At 56.0% G+C, this 21138-nt stretch overlaps 3 protein-coding genes across 6 annotated transcripts in view; 1 reads left to right on the forward strand and 2 right to left on the reverse strand.

Moving 5' to 3' along the window:
• The window catches only part of ENTPD2 (ectonucleoside triphosphate diphosphohydrolase 2), a 48267-nt gene extending 39602 nt beyond the window's left edge, over positions 1–8665 (forward strand). The window contains exons 8-9 of the mRNA XM_054007715.1: positions 2222–2356; positions 5059–8665. Coding sequence (XP_053863690.1) covers positions 2222–2356; positions 5059–5262 — 339 coding nt within the window. The 3' untranslated portion in view covers positions 5263–8665. The remainder of the gene's footprint in view (positions 1–2221; positions 2357–5058) is intronic.
• Positions 8666–13668: 5003 nt separating this feature from the next.
• TMEM141 (transmembrane protein 141) lies at positions 13669–17939 on the reverse strand. The gene is made up of 5 exons (XM_054007398.1): positions 17823–17939; positions 17169–17235; positions 15177–15260; positions 14552–14659; positions 13669–13989 (listed from the first exon to the last, which is right to left on the reverse strand). The coding sequence occupies exons 1-5, from the start codon at positions 17874–17876 to the stop codon at positions 13910–13912; spliced, it is 393 nt and encodes a 130-aa protein (XP_053863373.1). The 5' UTR covers positions 17877–17939; the 3' UTR covers positions 13669–13909.
• Positions 17940–18796: 857 nt separating this feature from the next.
• LOC128825067 (uncharacterized) overlaps positions 18797–21138 on the reverse strand; it is a 30275-nt gene continuing 27933 nt past the window's right edge. For 3 of the 4 annotated variants that reach the window (XM_054007106.1, XM_054007104.1, XM_054007103.1), the window contains exons 14-15: positions 20430–20532; positions 18797–19942 (exon numbers count right to left, since the gene is read on the reverse strand). In XM_054007106.1, the coding sequence (XP_053863081.1) occupies positions 19867–19942; positions 20430–20532 (179 nt within the window). In that variant the 3' untranslated portion in view covers positions 18797–19866. The remainder of the gene's footprint in view (positions 19943–20429; positions 20533–21138) is intronic. The other variant, XM_054007105.1, reaches the window with a different exon arrangement.

Genomic DNA, 21138 nt, shown 5'->3' on the forward strand with positions numbered 1-21138 from the left:
CAGATCCCAGCTTGGTGCCCACTGTGGCTCAATGTGTGGCCCACCACAGACTGGGTCCCCGGTGGCCGGCTCCATCCCCTGCCTGTTGGGGTTCACCCGAAGTGGTGGGCCAGGGAGCAGCAGCAGCACCACACGGGCATGGGTGGACGCGGGCAGCTGGCTGATGGCTGAGCAGAGAGGCAGCGGTTCCAGATTGCACTGCTCCGCCTCCTCCCCCTGCCGCACTGTGGCCAGGCTGGCTCGGTGCCTCCTCCTCACCTGGCAGCCCAAGGTCAGATGGGGGAGGAGCCCATGTGTCCTTTCACTCCCACTCAGACCCCTCCACTCCTCCCATCCCTTTGTGTCCATGCACCCCCACGCCCCTCATGTCCCCATGTGTCCCTGCACCCACACTCAGCCTCCCCCACTCCTCCCATCCCCATGTGTCCCTGCACCCCCACTACTGCCTGTCCCCACTAGGGTAGCCAACCCTCCCAGTTTCGCCGGGAGTCTCCTGGAATCAGGCCCTATCTCCTGGAGGCGACTGATGCCAAACTGGGAGATTTTAGATGCTAAAAGTCCGGCAGTGCAGCAGGGTGAAGGCAGGTTCCCTCGAGCGCTGACTCCGCAGCTCTCATTGGCCAGGGAACTGCAGCCAATGGAAGCAGCAGGGGCGGTGCCTGTGGGCTGGGGCAATGCACAAAGACCCATGGTCCCCACCACCTAGGAGCCGCTGCTAGACAGATGTGCTGGTTACTTTCGAGAGCTGCCTGAGGTAAATGCCAACCCCCTCACCCCCATTCCCTGCCCCAGCCCAGAGCCCGCACCCCCTCCCACACCCCAACGCCCTGCCCCAGCCCAGAGCCAGCACCCAAACTCCCTCCCAGAGTCAGACCCCTCACCCCCTCCTGCACCCAAACTCCCTCCCAGAGCCCACACCTCCTTCTGCACCCCAACCCCTTCCCCCAGGGTCAGCCCGGAGCCCCCTCCCACACTCTGAACCCCTCGGCCCCATACCCCAAACCCAGAGCCTGCACCCCTCCCGCACTCCAACCTCCTGCCCCAGCCCGGTGAAAGTGAGTGAGGGTGGGGGAGAGTGAGTGATGGAGGGAGGGAGAGGAGGGAGTGGGGGGGTGGGGCATCAGAGAAGAGGCGGGGCAGGGGCATGGCTGTGGGGAAGAGGTGGGGCAGGGGGCGGGACAATGGTGTTTGGGTTTGTGTGATTAGAGTTGGCAACCCTAGTCCCCATGTGACCCTGCACCCCCACGCCCACGCAGCCCCTGGCTCAATATTGTCACCCACTAGCTCCTGTGTCCCTGCCCCAGTCTGTCCCCCCGAGTAGCCCTTTTGAACCCATCTGTGTGACCCCCCCCAGCACTCTGTGTGCCCCGCTCTGTCCGTCCGCCCCACCCCACATATCCTGTGCCCAGAGCCGGTGCAAGGAAGTTTCGCACCCACCTTGCGCCCCCCCCAGCCCTGCAGCAGCTCCCCGCCCCCCCCTGCCCTTAGGCGCCCCCCCATGGCAGCTCCCCCCCCTGCCCTGAGGCGCCCCCCCGCGGCAGCTCCCTGCACCCGCCCTGAGGCACCCCCTCCCCCGGCAGCTCCCCACCCCCCCGGCCCGCGGAGACGTGCGGCAGCTCCACACCCCCGCTCACCTCTGCTACGCCCCCTCCCCGAGCACGCCGTTGCTGCTCCACTTCTCCCGCCTCCCAGGTTTGCAGCGCCAATCAGCTGTTTGGCTCCACAAGCCTGGGAGGGGAGGAGAATTAGAGCGGGGGCGGCGTACTCGGGGAGGTGGCGGAGCAGAGGTGAGGTGGAGTGGGGAGCTGCCGCATGGCTCCCCGGGCCGGGGGGGTGGGGAGCTGCCGCCGGGGGGAAATTGGGGGCACTGCTTTTTGGCGCCCCCAAATCTTGGCACCCTAGGCAACCGCCTAGTTCGCCTTAATGGTAGCAGCGGCCCTGCCTGTGCCTCCTCACCTGGCCCCATGGGCAGGGTGCTGTGAGGAGAGCAGCCTCTGCCCCCTCCCACTCCCCGGCTGTCTGCTCCTGCCCATGAGCCCGCTGCCCTGAGGCTGCAGCACCCCCTGGTGGGGGAAGGGTGTAATTGCAGCTTCCCTGCGCCTCCCCATCCCAGGTCCCCCTCCCTGCGAAGGGTCTATAACCGGATTCTGATGGGCCAGAGCAGGGAGGACTCATCTCTTTTCTTTCTGTCCTCTCTTTCTTCCCTGCCTATGGTGCCCAGCTGCGGCTAAAAGCCCCAGAGCAGGAGAAGTGGTTGCCAGATTACTGTGCGGTTGCCAACTTTGTTTATCTGCTGATCACCAAGGGCTATCGCTTTGATGAGAGCTCTTTCCCCAACATCGCCTTCCAGAAAAAGGTTGGTATTCGGCCCAGATGGGGTCCTGCCATTAGCCGGGCTCTGCCATGCAACATCTGTCCGTGTCTGTCATTGTTTGCCAACATAGGACATGGGGACGCCCTAGTCTGATGGGTTTTGCCAGGATCCCGGCAGGAAATGAACTCGACTAAAGGCTTTTCGCAGGGACAGGGATCCTGACGGGTGCCCAGGTCAGATGGTTGCTTTTGGTTTTTGCTTTTGCTCACTCTGTGAGCTGGAGAAGATGCCTCAGAGGAGGAGAAATGGCCAATGGGCCATTGTGGATTGTTCTCGGAAAACTTCCGTTCAGTGGGCAGCAGCAGAAAGGCTGATGGAATGTTCGTGGTTGTTAGGAAAGAGATAGAAAATAAGACCGTAAATATCACCATGCCACCTTATAAATCCATGAATACTGTGTGCGGTTCTGATCGCCTCATCTCAAAAAGGACACAGGAGAATTGGAAAAGGTTCAGAGAAGGGCAGCAAAGATAATCAGGGGTGTGGAACAGCTTCCGTCTGAGGAGAGATTAAAAGGATTAGGGCTGTTCATTTTTGAAAAGAGACGACTAAGGCGGGATATGATAGAGATCTTTAAAATCATGAATGGTGAGGAGAAAATGAATAGAGAAGTATTATTTACCCTTTCCCACAATACAAAAACCAGGGGTCGCCAGATGAAATTAACAGGCAGCAGGTTTAATACAAACAAGAGGAAGGACTTTATCACACGACACACAGTTAACTTGTGGAACTCACTGCCAGGGAATGTTGTGATGGCCAAAAGTATAACTGAGTTCCAAAAAGAACTAGATAAGTTCACGGAGGATAGGCCTATCAATGGCTGTTATCCAAGATGGTCAGGGATATAGCCCCATGCTTAGGGTGGCCCTAACCTCTGACTGCCAGAAGCTGGAGCTAGGTGACAGGGGTGGATTTCTCAAGAACTGCTCTGTTCTGTACACTCCCCCTGAAGCTCGGTGACTGGCCACTGTTGGAGACAGGACACTGGGCTACATGGACCATGGTCTGACCCAGTCTGGCCATTCATACCTTCTTAAACACCTCCTTAGCCTTGGGGGGAACAGGCCACATCGGGCTGAACTTCACACGGCCCTTTCCCAGGGAGAAAATAACTCCTGACTATGGAGGATGTAAACTCGGCCCAGATTCCGATCTCAGTTACTCTGGTGTAAATCAGGAGTGGCTCTACTGAGATCAGTGGAGTTACACTGGATTTACGCTGGTGTAAAAAAGATCAGGATCTGGCTGAGTCCAGTTCCTCTGTAAACAGACCGCAGGGGCGAAGAAAACCGGCAGCACTGCATGGGGAGCAGGGCACGAGGAGGAGCCCCGCCCAGGAGCAGCACCAGCGGCTCTGTTCCACGCATTCCCGTTAGTCCTCAGGCACTGCCAGGATGGTAGTAACCGAGTGCAGGGCTGTGCACTGGGCTCCAGAACTGCTGCGTTCTGTTGCCTAAAGGTAGCAGGGTCCTGGGAATGGAGCAAAGGACGGGGGCGCCTGGGTTCTAGTCATCTCACTGGCTTGCTGGGAGTCACAGCTCCTCTGGGCCTCCCGTTGCCCCACCTTGACAATGCAGCTGGTCTTTGCCCACCGTTGTGAAGCCTTTCGAGATCTCAGGATGAGCGAGGGCTAAGAATTGATGATGATGATGAGAGAGACCAGGAGAGGGTCACGGTAGATGCGGGGGGAACAGACAAGGTAATGGGAGATTCCCTTTGCTACTGCAGCTCCTACTCCTAGCCTCTGAGGGTACGTCCACACTGCAGTTAGACATCCGCGGCTGGCCTGTGCCAGCTGGCTCACAGATCCCTGGCTAAAAAGCTAACTGTGGTGTAGATTCATAGATTCATAGATTATAGGACTGGAAGGGACCTCGAGAGGTCATCGAGTCCAGTCCCCTGCCCGCATGGCAGGACCAAATACTGCCTAGACCATCCCTAATAGACATTTATCTAACCTACTCTTAAATATCTCCAGAGACGGAGATTCCACAACCTCCCTAGGCAATTTGTTCCAGTGTTTAACCACCCTGACAGTTAGGAACTTTTTCCTAATGTCCAATCTAGACCTCCCTTGCTGCAGTTTAAACCCATTGTTTCTGGTTCTATCCTTAGAGGCTAAGGTGAACAAGTTCTCTCCCTCCTCCTTATGACACCCTTTTATATACCTGAAAACTGCTATCATGTCCCCTCTCAGTCTTCTCTTTTCCAAACTAAACAAACCCAATTCTTTCAGCCTTCCTTCATAGGTCATGTTCTCAAGACCTTTAATCATTCTTGTTGCTCTTCTTTGGACCCTTTCCAGTTTCTCCACATCTTTTTTAAAATGCGGCGCCCAGAACTGGACACAATACTCCAGCTGAGGCCTAACCAGAGCAGAGTAGAGCGGAAGAATGACTTCTCGTGTCTTGCTCACAACACACCTGTTAATGCATCCCAGAATCATGTTTGCTTTTTTTGCAACAGCAGATGTTTGGGCTCAGGCTGGAGCGAGGTGGGAAGGTCCCAGAGCTCAGGCCGGAACGTCTACACCTCAATGAAACAACCCCTTGGCCCGAGCCCCTTACCCCGAGTCAGCTGGCAGGGGCCCACCGCAGGTGTCTGACTGCAGTGTAGACGTACCCTCATGAGGCATCGTTACTAACAAGACTCTGAGCTGCTTTGTCTTGCTGTTTTCACAGGCTGGGGACACTTCCATCGGCTGGGCCCTGGGCTACATGCTGAACCTCACCAACATGATCCCGGCTGAGGAAGTGGGCTTCCAAAAGGGCGCGAACTACAGCTCCTGGGTCGTCCTCGTCGTCCTCTTCGTGGCGGTAATCCTGATGGCACTGGGGACAGCGTTCTGCCTGCTCCGGTCTGGCAAGCAGCACCGCACCATGTAGGACGGGGGCAGGAGAGGCCGAGCGACGTGGCTCCCTGGAGCTGACGTGAGCTCCACTGATCCTGGCAGGCGGCCCAGCATCCAACATACTTCAGATGTGAGCGTTTCCTGGAGGCCCTGTCCCTCCCCGCTGCCTGTTTGTAGCCCAGAGGGAAACCAGTCCTGTTGCCTTTCTTTCCTCCCTGATTGGAAGCTGGAGAAGCGGACAGAAGAGGAGAACTGACACCCAGGGAGCTGCATGAGGAGCAAATGTCAATGGTTTCCTAGTGCATCCCCTTTGGTGCACCCTGGAGCAGCATCAGAGCCTGGACAGCCAGATCCGGGGCATCCTCCTTTGCCTGCCACTGGACAGAGACCAGACACATAGTAAACGGACAGCAGCAGCCAGCAGGCGACTGGCTCAGTGCAAAGGAAGGGAGGTTTTTATGCTCACATCCAAGGGGGTGGGGTTCAGGGTGGAGAGGGTTACTTACCTAAGCGTCTGTGGAAGGCTGTTCCCTCCAGCCCCCCTGCCCGGAGCCCTGTCCTGTCCCTTCCAGGGATTTTGTGACTTGGGGTCCTGGGTGTTATCCATGGACCTGCACTATCTTCCCTGAGCAAGGGCCAAATCACAGCCTCCAGGAAGTCTCTGGGAGTTTGGCCATTGATCTCAGTGGTATTTGGCTCTCTCCCGGGAAGCCCCTCCATCTCTGCAGAGCAGTGCTGCCCACGACAGGCTCTGACAATCCAGGGGGCTTCCACTCTTAGCACCACAACTCTGCCTTGCCTCTTTTGTTTGTTTACAATTGGCGCTGCTCCTAGCCAATCCTTCCTGCCCAGGGGGAAGTTTCAAGATGAAGGGTGGGGGTGGAGCCTGAGCAGGTGTGTAATTCAACGGGGGGGGGCCCTGGGTACCTTAGGGAGCATCGTAAACCAGCCCCCTGGCGTGATGGAGAAAATGCTCAGGGCTCCCTCGCACAGCACTGAGACCTGAAACCACCTCTGAGCTGCCCGCTAAGACACACCGGGCCAGGGCATGTTGAGACCCAAACCTTCTACCCCCAGCCTAATCAGCCTGGGGACAGGGAGGGTCTGTCTTTAGTTCCAGATAAGATCAAATAGGGATTTGTGTGTTTTAATGCTCACAAAACAACATAACAATGTAAACCCAGGGGAGGATTTTAGATGAAAGGGGAAATAAACTTTGTTAAAGGGCAGCTACCCCGAGACACCTGTAGTGGGGTGGAGACAGTAGAACACTGAGCTCTTCCAAACGTTCCCTGAGGCAAAGCTCCGGGCTTGCAGCAGAACTGCTGGGACTGGTGTGACTGCACTCCTTGTAGGGACAACAGGCAGCCTATGCGATAGTTTATGCCTTTGGGGAGCTCAGCTGACAGTGTCACCTCCGTCGGGGGTTCTCAGCCAAAGCACAGAGCTGGGACTTCTTTGGAAAGGTATCTATTTTATCAATCAAAAAGAGAATTGGAAGAGAAAATAGGAAATTGCTGCTGAGAAAATCCAGGTCAATATTTGAAAATTTGAAGAGATTGTCACCGTCTTGAAATTTATCAGGATGGAAAGAGCCGCTCACAGCAGAGAAAGAACTTACACTAAATATAATCACACAGTGGTGAATTTATCACAAACTATAATCCCACTAAGAAATGTATATCCTCAGTCTGTTCACTAAGCAGGTGATTTCAGTACTAAGATGGTGGGGATGCCAGTCCAGTTAGATGCCAATCAATTTAAGCAACAATGAAAGATATATTCCAATACACCCAGCAATAATTCTGCTATTATTGGTTAGAAGTTTAGACACCTAGTTACCAAAAATCAATTTAAATCAAAATGGCCTTCCCGGCTACTTATAACCCAGAGCTAATCATCTCCTCCCTAAATCTATGAATATTGAACGCTCAGACCACACACTGAACCTCACTCTCTGCGTGAAACCGTTTAATGTTATTTCAAGTTTCTCCCAATATTCCCTGATAGATGTAACAAAAAATGAGATAAACTGCAGCCCAATGCCAGGTTTCCTGCGAGTTCCTCTGGTGCTTTAGATTACACACACATTAAAGCAATGACACCTTGCTGCTTTACGAAAATTCACTTTCCGCTTCTCTATCTTTTGCCCAAGAAGTCGTCACCTTTTGGTACCCACATCCCAGGATGCATTTAGGCTTTGGTTGCTCTAAAGGTGGGTGCTTGCTCTCAAACAGCTTTATTCTGCTGGGCAGCCCAGGGCCAGTTCAATCAACTTTACAGCGAACTCCTGAAACAAGTTTTCTGCCTCAGACCTTTTCAGTCACTGGCTGATTTTGAGTCCTTCTGTGGCTCACGCCGGCGCAGCCCCATTTCCGGTGAGGAGATGGCGCTGTCCAACGGTGAGCTCATTAGCTGTCACCTTTCAGCAATCCAGTGAGACGAAGGGAGGCAGCTCACTTGTGATTTGACAACTGGACAGCCGTTGTTCTGGGCGTAGCTTCAGGACAAGAGAGTTCTTTACTTGAAACCCCCGGGGTGGATTTTTCTAATGTGCCGTTCAGACCCGATGGGATACCTGCTAGGGACACCCTGTTTTTACGGACAGTGAGTGTTTTTTAACAAACCTGTTCATTTTCCTCAGGGGCTCTGGCCAGCCGTTGAGATGGCGAGTCCCCGTCAATGACTGTCCCCTAACGAACAGGGCCAGCTTTGACTCTGCTCCTCAGACAGCCTGGCTGTGTTCCTTGGCGGGTTTTAGTCTTGGTCCAGCTCACTCCTGTAGATTACTTTTATAAAGGAGGGGGGACGCTGTGGGTGCTTTTACTCCTCCTTTGAAGACGGCCCCCTTCTGTGGCACAAACCCACACAGCGGGGCTGGCTGAGCAAAGAGAAGTGGAGAATGGGAGGCTGATAGCCAATGTGGGGCGATTACTTGCCCCTTCCTGACTCCATCAGTTCACCTCCTCCTTTGTTAGGATATAGATATTCAGGCCTGTAGGTATATGTTTATCATTTAGCTAGTTCTAGAGGTATAAAAGAAAGAATCAAAATCACTGTCTGCCTGTGTAAGGGCCTTTTCTCGCTGTGACAGTCTGAGGCCCTGTTCTTAGGCTAAGGCCTTCGGCTAAGAAGCAGGGGCAGCCGTAGGCTGGGAAGCGTGCGGTCACATCCTCACGTATCGCTGAGAATATTACTATATCAATTAGGAGCAAATAGGAAGTAAATTGGGATTTGAAAATAAGGAAAAAGAAACTTGGATTTAAGCTTGCTGGAAGTTCACCCTAATAAACATCGAATTGTTTGCACCTTTGGACTTTGGGTATTGTCACTCTCTGTTCACGCGAGAAGGACCAGGGAAGTGGGAGGGTGAAGGAATAAGCCCTCTACCACCCTTTTGCTCATGAAACCTTTATTAAAACAAGATGGAAATGTTACGTTGTGTGTCTGGTTTGTTTTTTTTAAAACCCGGGCTGCCTTCAAACAAGTGTCAACCAGAAAGTTGTCAAGAGATCCTCTTCCTTCTGGAAAGCGCCACTGAGCCAACGAGGGGCAGGTAAGTGCTCAACTGTTACTTAAGAGGACGTGGGCAAATTGTCTTCATGGGTTACAGATGATCCATCACAAAGGTACCAAACGCCTGGAGAGCCCACGGCAGACGTGTGCGTCAGGGCCAGGGAAAGGAGCTGTGAGCCAGGGGGTACAGAGTGGGCATTGGATGGAGGTGGCTGATGCCTTGCCATGGGAGTACAAAGGGCTTTGCAGCTCGGGGGGGGGGGGGGTGAAGAACTAAGTGGCTGCCCAGCTGGCAGAGTGGGACTTGGGCATGGGACCCTCCCTTCTTGGCCACGGAGAGAACAGGAAGCTCTACATTGCCCTCGCCATGCTCAGAACACTTGCCCCTTGGCAGGATAGCTCAGTGGTTTGAGCATTAGCCTGCTAAACCTAGAGTTGTGAGTTCAATCCTTGAAGGGGCCATTTAGGGATCTGGGGCAAAAATCTGTCTGGGTATTGGTCCTGCTTTGAGCAGGGAGTTGGACTAGATGACCTCCTGAGGTCCCAACCCTGATATTCTATGATTAAGATGATGACTATAACCCAATCTCATGCTTCAGGTCTTCAACCAGCTGCCTTCAGGGATCAGGAAGGAATTTCTCCCCCAGCCCTCTCCATGCACAATGGTCAGATACATGCTGGGGATTTTTCACCTTCCTCTGAAGCATCAGGTATTGGCGACGAATAGCTGAGATAACCACTCCTCTGTGGTGGTACACTGACTCCTCTACTTGGCTGGCTGCTTCTTGCTCACGTGTGCAGGGTCACATTAATGGCCAGATTTGGGGTCAGGCAGGAATTTTCCACCAGGTCAGAGTGGCAGGAACCTGGGTAGTGTTTTGCCTTCCTCTGCAGTGTGGAGCAAGGAATCTGTGGGCATAATCACCTGAATCAGTTTCCTGCTATTGCAGGGGCCTCGGTCCTCTCCACCTGGGGCACACAACAGTTTATAGTCTCCAGAGGTTTGGAAAGGGGAGATGATATTTGACTCTCATTTGCGTCAATAAAATCAATTTGGAGCGATTCAGCAGTGACCTGTCTTTTCTCTCTAGTGGGTTACAAAGTAGGGCCCAGACAGGGTGAGTGATTTATCCCAGCTCGAGAGACACAGTAGTGGCAGGGCTGGGACCAGAACCCAGGAAGCCTGCCACTGAGGTGCACTAGACCTTAGGGCTGGAGTGTTGCTGACTGGGGGAGTAAGAGAGGTGATCAACAGAGACTGTAGGAGGAGAGCAGAGCCTGGTTGGAGCAGGAGGCATCGGCACAGCAGTGAGTATGGTGCCAGGGAGCAGAGAGGAGCTGAGAGCAGCCTTGTGAAAAATAACGGGCACAAAAGGCAGTGGGAAGGCCTGGTGGGGCAGTCACTGATACAGCCCTGCTGTGAACTGGCCCCCTCAGTTCCCTGAGGAGGGAAGGACAGACCCTGGCTGCGGTGAAGCGGGGAAACTATGACCACGCCCAGTGGGGGAGGAATCGTGAGCTCTGCATCTCTCCCCAGTCCTTTGAGGGAAAGTGCTGGAGGCCTCTTCCTGGGGGAGCCAGGAACATGGGGGCAAAGGGTCTGTGTGGGCTCCAGAGAGGTTGTTATAAAGCAGGAACCAAGTGCCCATCAGGCCGCTAAAGGGGGTGAAATGAACAGGGTGTGAATCCCGAGGAAGGAACGCCAGTCACTGGAATACAGGGCCTCGCAGGCCGGGGCCAACCTGGTTGTGGTCTTCAGACACAGCCACAAGCTGAACGCTGAGACTTACAATCCAAACCAGTCAGTTAAACATTTGTTATGCTTGCGAAGTCAAGAACTGCTGTACCAACGGTGCCGGCGCAGCCTTTCTTTAGCCCTTCGGCCCTACTCGTTCATCAACTGATCACCTAGTCTGTGTTCCACGGGGCTGTGCCTCATTCAGGGCCCAGGCAGGTGGCGCTGGCTGAACGGGTTGCTAGTCAGTATTGCTGTTTATCCGCCGTGGTCACTGTGTAGCCCCGTGCGTTATTTACTGCACGCCAGTCAAACCCTGCACCGTACACAGGATTGTTCATTTCCTCAGGGCTGTCTACGCTGCTCTCCTTGTAGTACTAGAGCTCTTCACACAGCGTGGTTAATTTCGCTTTACAACCCCTCTTTGGGGGGAGGGAAGCGTTAGCCTCCTTTTACACCTGGGGAACTAACACCGAGATTAAAGCACTTTACATGGGCGAAGCATCGCTGCCACTGACTTCAGATGCAGCTGGAAGGACTCAGCCCTTCTGCAAATAAAATCTCCCCCGCCCTCGGTCTCCCATTGGGTACCACACAGTAGCCATCTCAGAACATTTTGGTTTAAGTGATTTGCCCAGCATCACACAGGAGCTCCGTGGCACAGGGTTGGCTAGAAGCCAGTGCTCCAGGGCAGAGCCCATCCTGTGTCTTCCTGCAGATCCTGGCCGTATTCACTACACACCTTCCAGCCTCTGCAACAAATGCAGCGGGGATCTCACAGACACCAGCCTCCTCCTCTACACAATCCTGATTATTTTCCAGCAGATCAGCCATTCTGTGCACTGAATGAGGCTGGGGTCCTGTGGGGATAAAACCGCATGTGATCATGTGATTAACACCTTTAGCACAATGTGCGAACACAAGGGAGAGATGTACGGTTGCACGGGAAACCTTAATTCTGGTATTCTGCAAATTTTTTGAGTGCTTGACTGCAACCTTCATGTTCTTACAGCACGGTTGTCACAGGGTGGCTGGCCCCTTTAAGGGAAGTCAGGGCCCTGCTCAGCCCACCAGTAAGTAACTGCCCAGGTGGCTTACTGGCTAATGAGCCCCTGGACCTGACAAACTACCACCAAAGGTCAGTTAGAGAGGAGCTCCCAGGGAAAAGAACGAGGCGAAGAGATCTTGCTGCCAGCTGCAGGAGACCCAGCCTGGGTGCTGCTGGGAGGCGAGCTGCTGTTAGCTGGCAGGCCCTGGCTCCAAGGAAGGAATCAAGGTCAGGACTGCCTGGCAGGTAAAGGGCCTGGATGAGGAACTGATAGACTCTGCTGCCCTGCTATGAACTCTGGGCTCTTGGATTTCTGTTAATAAATCAGGCCCCCAGAAGGAGGCGCTGCTCAATGCATAAAACGCCTGCTGAGCCTACTGGCGGCCCAAAGCGGGAAATGAAGGCAGGGCACGGCCATAGCACCACGCCTGGACGGAAGGGGATGTTGGGGGTGGGCATGTGCCTCTTACCGTTGCTTTTGGGCTGTAAAACGGAGATTGCGCCAACCACTGTGTAGACACTACTTAATCTAGATTGTTTTGAGAGCCATTTCGAGTTCCACGGTGCAGCATTCCCTGCAAAGAAGCCCTTCGGTAAGGTCTGGCTACGCTCCACATTCCCTCCAGGCATGAGACTCCTCCCAAGGGGTGCGGGCTGGGGTTTGTAAAGTGTCACTCTGCCTGCCCTGGGGAACGCAGCTCATGGTTAAGTGTCCCTTTACTTGTCTAATCCAGGGGCTCAATTCTGGAGCCCCCTGTTCTAACACCAGGCTCTTGGTGTGGCATGGTGCTGCTATATCCCTCCACCCGCCCTTGTTCCTGGAGTCCACCTGCACATCTCATGCAGGCATCGAAACGGTACGTGCAGGCTGCAGGGGGCTGACAGAGCTTGGCACGGGGAGGCAGCCGCAGGACGGGGATGGCAAGTTTAAGATGCACTGATGGGGTTCTGGTACGCATGGCAGATGAATGCTACCGTGCCGTATTTCCAATGGCCCGGTGCTCTCACGGGCCTTCTTCTTTCCCCCTCCCTGGGCTGGGTTGGCAAGAAAGGGAGCCAGTAAGTTGGGCCAACAGCCAGCGAGGGGCAGGAGCAGCCAAGCGAGCTCAGCAGCCCAGGTTCCTTGCCATTCACCCCTTGGGTAAACCGGGTGGGTCTAGAAGGCAGGGGAGGGAGAGCAGACCCACACATTCACCTCAGGGCAGGGGGAGGAAGGAGCAGTGTGGACCCAGAGCTGCAGGGTCTTTCTGCTTCCTGTCGTCCAGACGCCCTCCCCTGTGTGAAATCTGGGGGCGAAGGAGAGCTGGCCCGGTCGCAGGTGGTGTCTCGGATTGGCTGTCCTTTCCCTGAGGCAGGGGAATGGAAGACAAGGATAATCGATGGTCTAGCCCCATGGTAAAGCACCTAGCCTGGGATAATGAGAACATTGGCGAGGACACAAGAACAGAAGCCAGGAGTTAACAGAACGTTACGAAGGTTGCAAAACACGCCAAAGTTAGGACAGGACAGAATTACAGTTGCCTGGTCAACCCTAATTCCCCCCACCCCCCAGCACAGGCATTACGATACAGTCTTTAATTACCTGCTCTCATGCTACGTTTTCCACAGGACCCCTGCCTCAGTCAGTGCCGGGGCTCACGTCACGAACAGCTGGTGTTCTCATTGTCCAGTGGCCCTAGGCCTATTCCCTGCACGCTATTCAGAACCTGCTCTGAAGATGGAATTATTAATTCATTTACACAGACAACCTTAGTTCGGGCTTTTCTGAACTTCTGAGCACTTGACTTTGCAACCTGAACGTTCTCTTCACGTAGTTCTTGTGTAATAGCGATGCAGGGCTCAGGGCGGGGGTCAGATGGCCCCGACACAGAACTCCCGCTAGTGCAGCAGTCAACATGGGGGTGTCCTCTCTCCCGCTAGTGAGCGTACGGGCTATCGATGCTCCTGGACGTTCCATGTGAGCACTGAGGGCAGAACAGACCCCCAGGGCAGGGACGGGCCCAGCAGCGTGACTGGGATCCTCCAGACCACTCTGGGGGACACCCCCTCCCTGGGCCTTTCCCCCGCAGTAGCCCCCCCAATGATTTCACATTCCCTGTAAGTGACCCCGACCACCCCTAAACTTCACTTGGTCCAAAATGTCCATTTTTAGCTATATATTTTTATTACTTTTCCAACCTTTGCTGCTCACACAAAGTCCGTCTGGGGGCTTTGCACACCCCACGTCCACCCCACCCTAAATCCTTCCCTGCACTTCCCCAAGCCTCATGAATGGGCAGTGGAGGGGACGTTCCTCGCTCCCCAGGTGTTGCAATGCGGCTCTAGCCCCGGTCACGTGGTACACTGGTAAAGGAGTCGGGACAGAGCTCCAGGCTCCCGCAGCTATTCCATGTTGTCTCCATATTTGTTTCCTCTCACCCTCGTTTCTGCATTCTCTGTGGGATCTGGATTGTGGAGATTTTCTGCAATAGATGAGAGAAAACTGTTCAGAACTCAGACCGGCCAGGAACACTGATAAAAACACACACCCCCCGCCACCTGGTGTAACTCACTGAGACGGCACACCAGGCTCCCGGGATCCCAGCAGAGACACCCGCACTCACCTGCTTTTGGGTGTGTTTCCCTGTGCTCCCTGCTGGCATAGTATCACCTTACAAGGTGATCAGAGACCAGCATGACCCCAGGACGCTATTGTAGGGGGGCTCTCAGCCCGTTCCATCCCATCCCCCATCCTTCTCTGGGGACTAAGAACCCTTTGCACAGCTCCTGTGGAACTTCAGGAGAGACACTAGGAATTAACGGGATTCTCCTTGAGCACAAGAGCGGAAGGCCTGGAATTCCAGCCTGGGCTCTGTAGGTGTGTGGGATTTGTATAGCGATTGTTGCCACCCCGGACTGGTTAAATGACAAAGCGCAGGACGCTATTGGACCCTTCAGAAATGGAGATGCAGCCCAAGTGAAACCAGCCACACGGAGCCCCAAGTACAGCAGGTGACTGCTGCCTGGGCACTGAATGCCTCTCACCTTTGGCTACTCCCTGCGGGGACTGTCCTGTCTCCAGGTAGATCCAGAGGTTGGAACACTTCCGGGTCTCTACCCTGGTCACTGCGTAGCTGGCAACTGAACCTGCAACTAAAAGCACCAACAGGCAGGGGTGTTTCCAAGTCCCTCTGGAAGCAGAGGCTTCCCAGCAGGTGGGGTCCTGCTCTCTGTGAAGAACAGCTGGGGCTGCATGAAAAGGGCTGGCAGTTTCTGAGCCGCCTTTTGCTCGTCACTCGGATTCTGATCTCACTTTCACCCGCGTGAATCGGGAGCGAGCCCCTGGAAGTCCACAGGTGCCACTGCAAACACACTCACTGGGGCGGGGGGGTGAGCGCAAGTGGCCTGAGCCAGTCTGAGCACTTTAAAGGGAAGCAGGGGTTTCAATAAATCACACAGAAATAGATAGATGGGAGCGAGGGAGGATCCTCCTCTGGTAAGACAGAGCTGTGAGTCCTGTTCCCGGCTCTCGTGAACTACAGGCAAACCCCAGGACCTTGGACTGCTACGAGTGTAACCATGAAGGGCAGACGCTGCATGCCTGCCCCGTTGATGGAACCTCTGGGGGCCGGGGGCTGACCGAGAGGCCCAGCGTGCATTGAGTACTGACCTACAGACAGCAGCACGTTCCACTGCAGGGGGTAGGGCAGCTTCTTGTTTATCAGCTTCTGAAGAACGAAAGCTGCGCTGATGCCTGTTAATACGAGACCCGCGTGAGTGTGGATGCAGTTCCTGCAGCTGACCTCTCTGTCGCAGCCTGCACGCTCCTCGGGGCAGGGGCTGCATCGCCCTCTGGGTTTGGAAGGTGCCCGGCACACGCTGGGCATCAGCGCAATCTAACACATGGCAATGGTAGTGCCTTCCATCCAGAGACCCCAAAGCACAGAACAAGCACTGCTGACTATACAATACAGGGATCCCTTCAGCCAACACTGAATGCAGCCCCTCCAGGGTAACAATTTAGGACAGGAAGTGAAGAATCATAGGACTGGAAGGGACCTTGAGAGGTCATTGAGTCCAGTCCCCTGCACTCATGGCAGGACTAAGTATTATCTACACCAGTGGTTCTCAACCAGGGGTCCGGGGCCCACTGGGTGGCCACGAGCAGGTTTCAGGGGGGCCGCCAAAATAAGCAGAGAGCAAGGCCAGCGTTAGACTCACTGGGGCCCAGGGCTGAACCCGAAGCCTGAGCAGCTTAGCTTTGCGGGGGCCCCTGTGGCGTGGGGCCCCAGGCAATTGTCCTGCTGGCTACCCCGTAATGCCAGCCCTGGCTTTTCATCGACTGGATATGCAGAAAACGAGTTGTTGTGGCACAGGGGGGCCCGTGGAGGTTTTTATAGCATGTTGGGGGAGGGGCTCAGAAAGAAAAAGGTTGAGACCCCCGATCTAGACCATCCCTGACAGATATCTGTCTAACTGCTCTTAAAAATCTCCAATGTTGGAGATTCCACAACCTCCCCAGGCCATTTATTCCAGTGCTCAACCACTCTGACAGTTAGGAAGTTTTCCCTAATGTCCAACCTAAACTGCCCTTGCTGCAATATTTAAGCGCATTGCTTCTTGTCCTATCCTCAGAGGTTAAGAAGAACAATTTTTCTCCCTCCTCCTTGTAACAACCTTTTATGTACTTGAAAACTGTTATCATGTCCCCTCTCAGACTTCTCTTTTCCAGACTAAACAAACCCAGTTTTTTTTCAATCTTCCCTCACAGGTCATGTTTTCTGGACCTTTAATCATTTTTGTTGCTCTTCTCTGGACTTTCTCCAGTTTGTCCACATCTTTCCTGAAATGTGGCACCCAGAACCGGACACAATACTCCAGCTGAGACCTAATCAGTGCGGAGTAGAGCGGAAGAATTACTTCTTGTGTCTTGCTTACAACACTCCTGCTAATACAACACTCTTGCGAATACCAGAGCCAATTGCAGCTGCAGGAAAATTCAGGGGGGCAGGATGCAATAACCCAGCTGAAAGTGGCCAGGTTAATTCCCTGACTCCTGCAAAAGTCCCACCGGACGGGAGATAGTTATACATGGATGAGACCTTGCTTTGATTTCTCCTCCAAAAGATGGCAGCCCGTAGTGCCAGGCTGGGGCACTGGGGGAGGAGTGCCACCAGCTGAATCACTCCTGCAGTGCCCTGCCTTTCCCACAGACTCTCACCCATGTACCAACAGCCCCAACCCAGTTTGGCCCCTAGCTCTAAGGACAGCATGGCCTGGAGACCAACGCCTGCAGGCTCAGCCCCCGGGAGGAGTCATGCACTGTCACACTGAGCATCTGGGCTTTGAACTGGTCCCTCTTGCAGCCCCAGCTAAACCCAGCAAAACTCTGCAAAGTCGGGGGGGGGGGGGCAGCCCTTCAGAGAGAGGAAGATGCCCAGAGCTTTGGCTCAGCCCCCAGTGCTCCGGCCGGTCCATTGCTGGGAGCTGGATGAGCGGGCCGGGGGGGGGGCGAATGCAAATGGGCAGTGAGAGCCGAAGAGCTGGGGGGGGGGGGGAGTGGCTGTTAGTGCCTGGCCGGACCCCCGAGGCCCCGTGATGGCCAGTGGCCCCGACGGTGTCTGCCTGCAGAGGAGCAGGAGGACTGCCCGCTGCACCCTACCTGTGATAAAGGTCCCGATGCCCTTCATGAACGCGTGGGACTGGCACGCAGCGTATTCCTGCAGCCCCTGGAAAGGGAGTTGGGGGCAGCAGATGAGATGGGGTGAAAACCACAAACGAGGAAACCCTGGGCTCGAGTCCACCCCCGCCACCTGCCCGGGGATCTCACCTGTCCCTCCCGACGTGCCGGCGGGCGGCTCGGGGACCCCAGCGCCTCCTGTCCCCCCCCGTCTCCCAGTGCCCGCCAGGGGCAAACCCTGCCGCGCCCCGCTATGAAAACAGGACACCTGCACCCGGCGGGGCCAGGGCAATGCCCGCTACTCCCCGCTCCGCCTCTCCGAGCCGGTCCTGCCCCTGGCGGCCCCGGCCCCTCACCCCACCGCTGCCCTGGGCCCGGGCTCTGGGCAGGGCCCGCTCGAGCCCGGGGCTGCTGGCGAGGGAAGGTCCTGGCCCGGGCTGGGGGCAGCGCACAGCCCCGATCTGCTCCCCGCAGCCCCCGGCCACCAGCCCCCTCCGCCGGGGGCAGCCCGTGCGCCGGGCGCCGGCCGAGCAGCGAGCGGGGACCGAGCGCCCTGCCCCGGACCCTGCCCCGCCGGGGCCCCCATCCGAGCCCTCCCGCCCCGCTGCCCAGCGCCGCCCAGCCCCTGCCACCGACCGGGTGTTTCGCAGCCACGGTGTCGTCCACCCGGGACAGCCCCAGGTTCACCATGGCCGGGGAGAGCCCCTAGACCGCGCTCCCGACTCCCGGCTCCCGGCGCTTCCTGCTTCCTCCGGCAGCGAGGGACCGGCCCGGCCCGGCGAGCAGCACCATCTACAGGCCGGCTGCCCTGGGCACGGCTCTGCCAAGGGGCCGGTGTGACCCCCCGGGGCGCCCCTCGCTGAACCGCAGCGCAGTCGTGTGTGCATGTCTACGCGTGTGGGGTGCAGGCGTGTGTCGGGGGGGGGTACAGGTGTGCGTTTCTGTCGCCATATGTGTGTGCACCTGTGTATTTGCACGGGTGTCTGCATGCACGTGTGTGTCTGCACGTGTGTCTGCATGGGGGCAGGGGTTGTATGATTGCGGGTGTGCATGTGGGCACATGTGCTCCTGAGATCCCTGATACTACAGACGGGGATACACAGAACTGTGCATACGGGAGGGGACCCACTGGAGTCAATGGCGGCCTGCTCATTGTGAGGTGTGTCCATAAGGCCTTGCAACGACTTATGTTAGACAAGGCCTTTGTGGGAGACATTGCCGTGTGTGTGTGTGTGTGTGTGTGAGACCGTCCCTTGGCAGTACTGTACTGTATACATTTGGCACGCTCTGTGGGTGAATGTGGGTGTGAGGTGTGTGGGTGTGGTTTTGTGTAAGCGTGTTTTTGCGTGTGACACCCTCTAGCGTTGAACATCTTTGTGTGGCGCTCTCTCCTGGGACTGTGTCGGGTGTCCACTGCCGGTGAGCGAGTGCACGTGTGGGGGAGGCGAAGCCCAGAGTACTTCGTGCAGTGGTCACCGGAGGAACATGCATGTGGACCCCGTAGTCCAGAATGGGTGTGAACGCGCCATCTGATGCGAGGCGCCCTGTGCTGCACACACGCCCGGCGCCTCCCTGGTTTCCCTTTTATTGCTGAAAATGATTTACTGCAGCTAGACCCGGAAGAGCCTGGCACATGCCAGGGTGCAAATCCCACAGCGTTTTCCGTCTCCTGCAGAAAAGGTATCGTTGGTGTCCCTCACCTGGGGTCCCACTTGGGGGCTTTGTCAGGTGTGGGGGGGGCATGGTCTGAGCCGCTGCTTCTGTGACTGGGGTGCCTGTGGTGGATGACGTGGAGCGGGACCCTCGATTGGTGAGCGGGCATGTTTGGTGAATCCTTGTGTGACACCCTTCTCGTGCGTGTGCACGTGTGTGCTGGAGATGGTGCTGCGCCCGCTGTTGGGGAATAAGTTTGCCAGGCACCCTCTCTCAGGTTGTTTGTGCCCAGGGAACAGAGACGGTTTATTCCAAAGCTATTTAGCTCCAGGGACAATCCCAGGAGAGTCGTGTCTGGGGCCTGGATGCGAGTTCTGGGCCTGGCAGACCTCGGGTGTGTGACAAGATGAGAGCTGTGGCTGGTGGCCCTGTGTCAGCGCCGCAGGCTGGACAGCAGAGACGAGGGGGCCTCTAGGGCCCCCCATTTCTCATCACTTTCCGTCCCCACCTCCAGGCCCTGTCTGTAATCTTCCTGCCCTCCTGTCATTGGCCTATGGGGGTCAGAGAGTAACACACTGAGTGTGTGTGTGTTAATCTCCAGCAAGCCGCCCACCCTGGCTGTACCCAGAGCCCCTCACTGCCCAGGGGTGTGCCGAACATTCACTGTCTCCACTTTCCCTCTAATCTAATGGTTATGGGTTCCAGTCCTGTACCAGGGCTTGGGTTCCCTGCAGAGCGGCACCAGGGCAGGCAGCTGGAGCAGGTGCCAGCCTCTAGCTGAGATGTTGCTCCGCTCTGCCAGTGGGTGTCTGGGGAGACAGTCGAGTTCCCAGGCACTTTCATTGCAGGCATCAAAGCCAGGGTGTGTAAAGCCCCTGGGGACCGCTCGGGTAGGCGGAGGCATGAGGTCAGGTCAGTTCTGTATGAGAAATCCAGACTCGAGGGATGATTTCCTGCTCCCTAGGCCTCCGTCAGCGCTGAGTCAGCCATGGAGATGGCACAGGGCATTACCTAGGACCACAGCTTGTCAGGGCACGGCCATAGCAGCGCCCACCAGTACAAGCAGCTCCGGCCTCAGTTTCTCATCCAAAGGGCCACGGTTCCTGGAAGGCAAAAATGACTGAATCCACCCATCTCCACCAGCCTCAGCGCTTGGAACAGGGCCATGTCCCAGGGTGGGGGGGAGAAGCTGGCCAAGGCCAGCACAGAGGGGCTCATTCAGTGCAAGAAGGGCTTGGCCTGGTGGGAGTGGCAGTGAGCAGGTCGCTAGTCCCCAGAACGCCCGCTCCTGGCCATAGAGGAGGGGAGCTCTGCAGCACCCCCTGGAGGCGGGCCATGGAATTGCACTGGCACCCAGAGCAGGGTCAGGGCAGTGCTGTGGCCGGGAAGCCAGGGGAGTATGGACATGCCAGCTGGGCTGGAATCCAGCAACAGCCGCAATTCCAGGACATAGAAGCAGGAACAGCCCACAGACAGTCCAGCCTCCTGACACCTCCCGCTGCACAGGGCTGAGTAATGGCTCCTGTTCCCCTCTCCCATCGGGGGGTGTCACCTGTTTGCTGTCCCACCTCTTCCCCCCTCCCCATTTACCTGCTTTTCATGGCTGCTTTCCATTGCAAACTCTTGTCTCCACGCTGAGGCCGTGGTGCCAGGGGGTGCAGCTGGCCCCGCCCGCATCTTCCTTCTGGGGCTGCTGGAGAGACACAGACACTCAATGCTTTTACTGCCACGGGGATTGGCCCTGAGATCTGGAACTCACCTTCGGCCAAGCCAGCCTGCTCACGGAGTGCAGAGACCTGGCAGCGCCGGCCGGGAAGGACCCAGCGCGAGGCAGGGCCCAGCTCTGATGCTCAGGGCCTCTGCCCTGTGACTGTAGGTAGCTACTGGGAGGCACTGGACATTTCCTTCAGAACAGAACCTTCCCCCGAGTTGGGCCATAGCCCTGAAAACTGGGAGCTCGGGGGGTCTGCAGTGAGGGAGGATGGGAAGGTTGAAGGAGCAGAAAAGGGAAGGCAGTGCGGCCTAGTGGCTAGTGGGCTGGACAGGCTCAGGGAAGGCAACAAAGACAAATGCAAAGTGCTCCACTTAGGAAGGAAAAATCAATTTCACACATACAGAATGGGAAAAGACTGTCTAGGAAGGAGTACGGCAGAAAGGGATCTAGGGGTTATAGTGGACCACAAGCTAAATATGAGTCAACAGTGTGATGCTGTTGCAAAAAAAGCAAACATGATTCTGGGATGCATTAACAGGTGTGTTGTGAGCAAGACACGAGAAGTCCTTCTTCCGCTCTACTCTG

Source organism: Malaclemys terrapin, chromosome 17 (assembly GCF_027887155.1).
Source record: "Malaclemys terrapin pileata isolate rMalTer1 chromosome 17, rMalTer1.hap1, whole genome shotgun sequence".
Taxonomy (NCBI): domain Eukaryota; kingdom Metazoa; phylum Chordata; order Testudines; family Emydidae; genus Malaclemys; species Malaclemys terrapin.

Bases quoted from the DNA above. Each gene is read 5' to 3' on its own strand.
- TMEM141 (XM_054007398.1), bottom strand. From the start codon at position 17,876: ATGGTGAACCTGGGGCTGTCCCGGGTGGACGACACCGTGGCTGCGAAA. The intron at 15,261-17,168 runs GTAGGGTGCAGC...TCGTATTAACAG, and splicing joins CATCGGGACCTTTATCACAG to GCATCAGCGCAGCTTTCGTT. The intron at 14,660-15,176 runs GTCAGTACTCAA...TGGTGCTTTTAG, and splicing joins GAACGTGCTGCTGTCTGTAG to TTGCAGGTTCAGTTGCCAGC.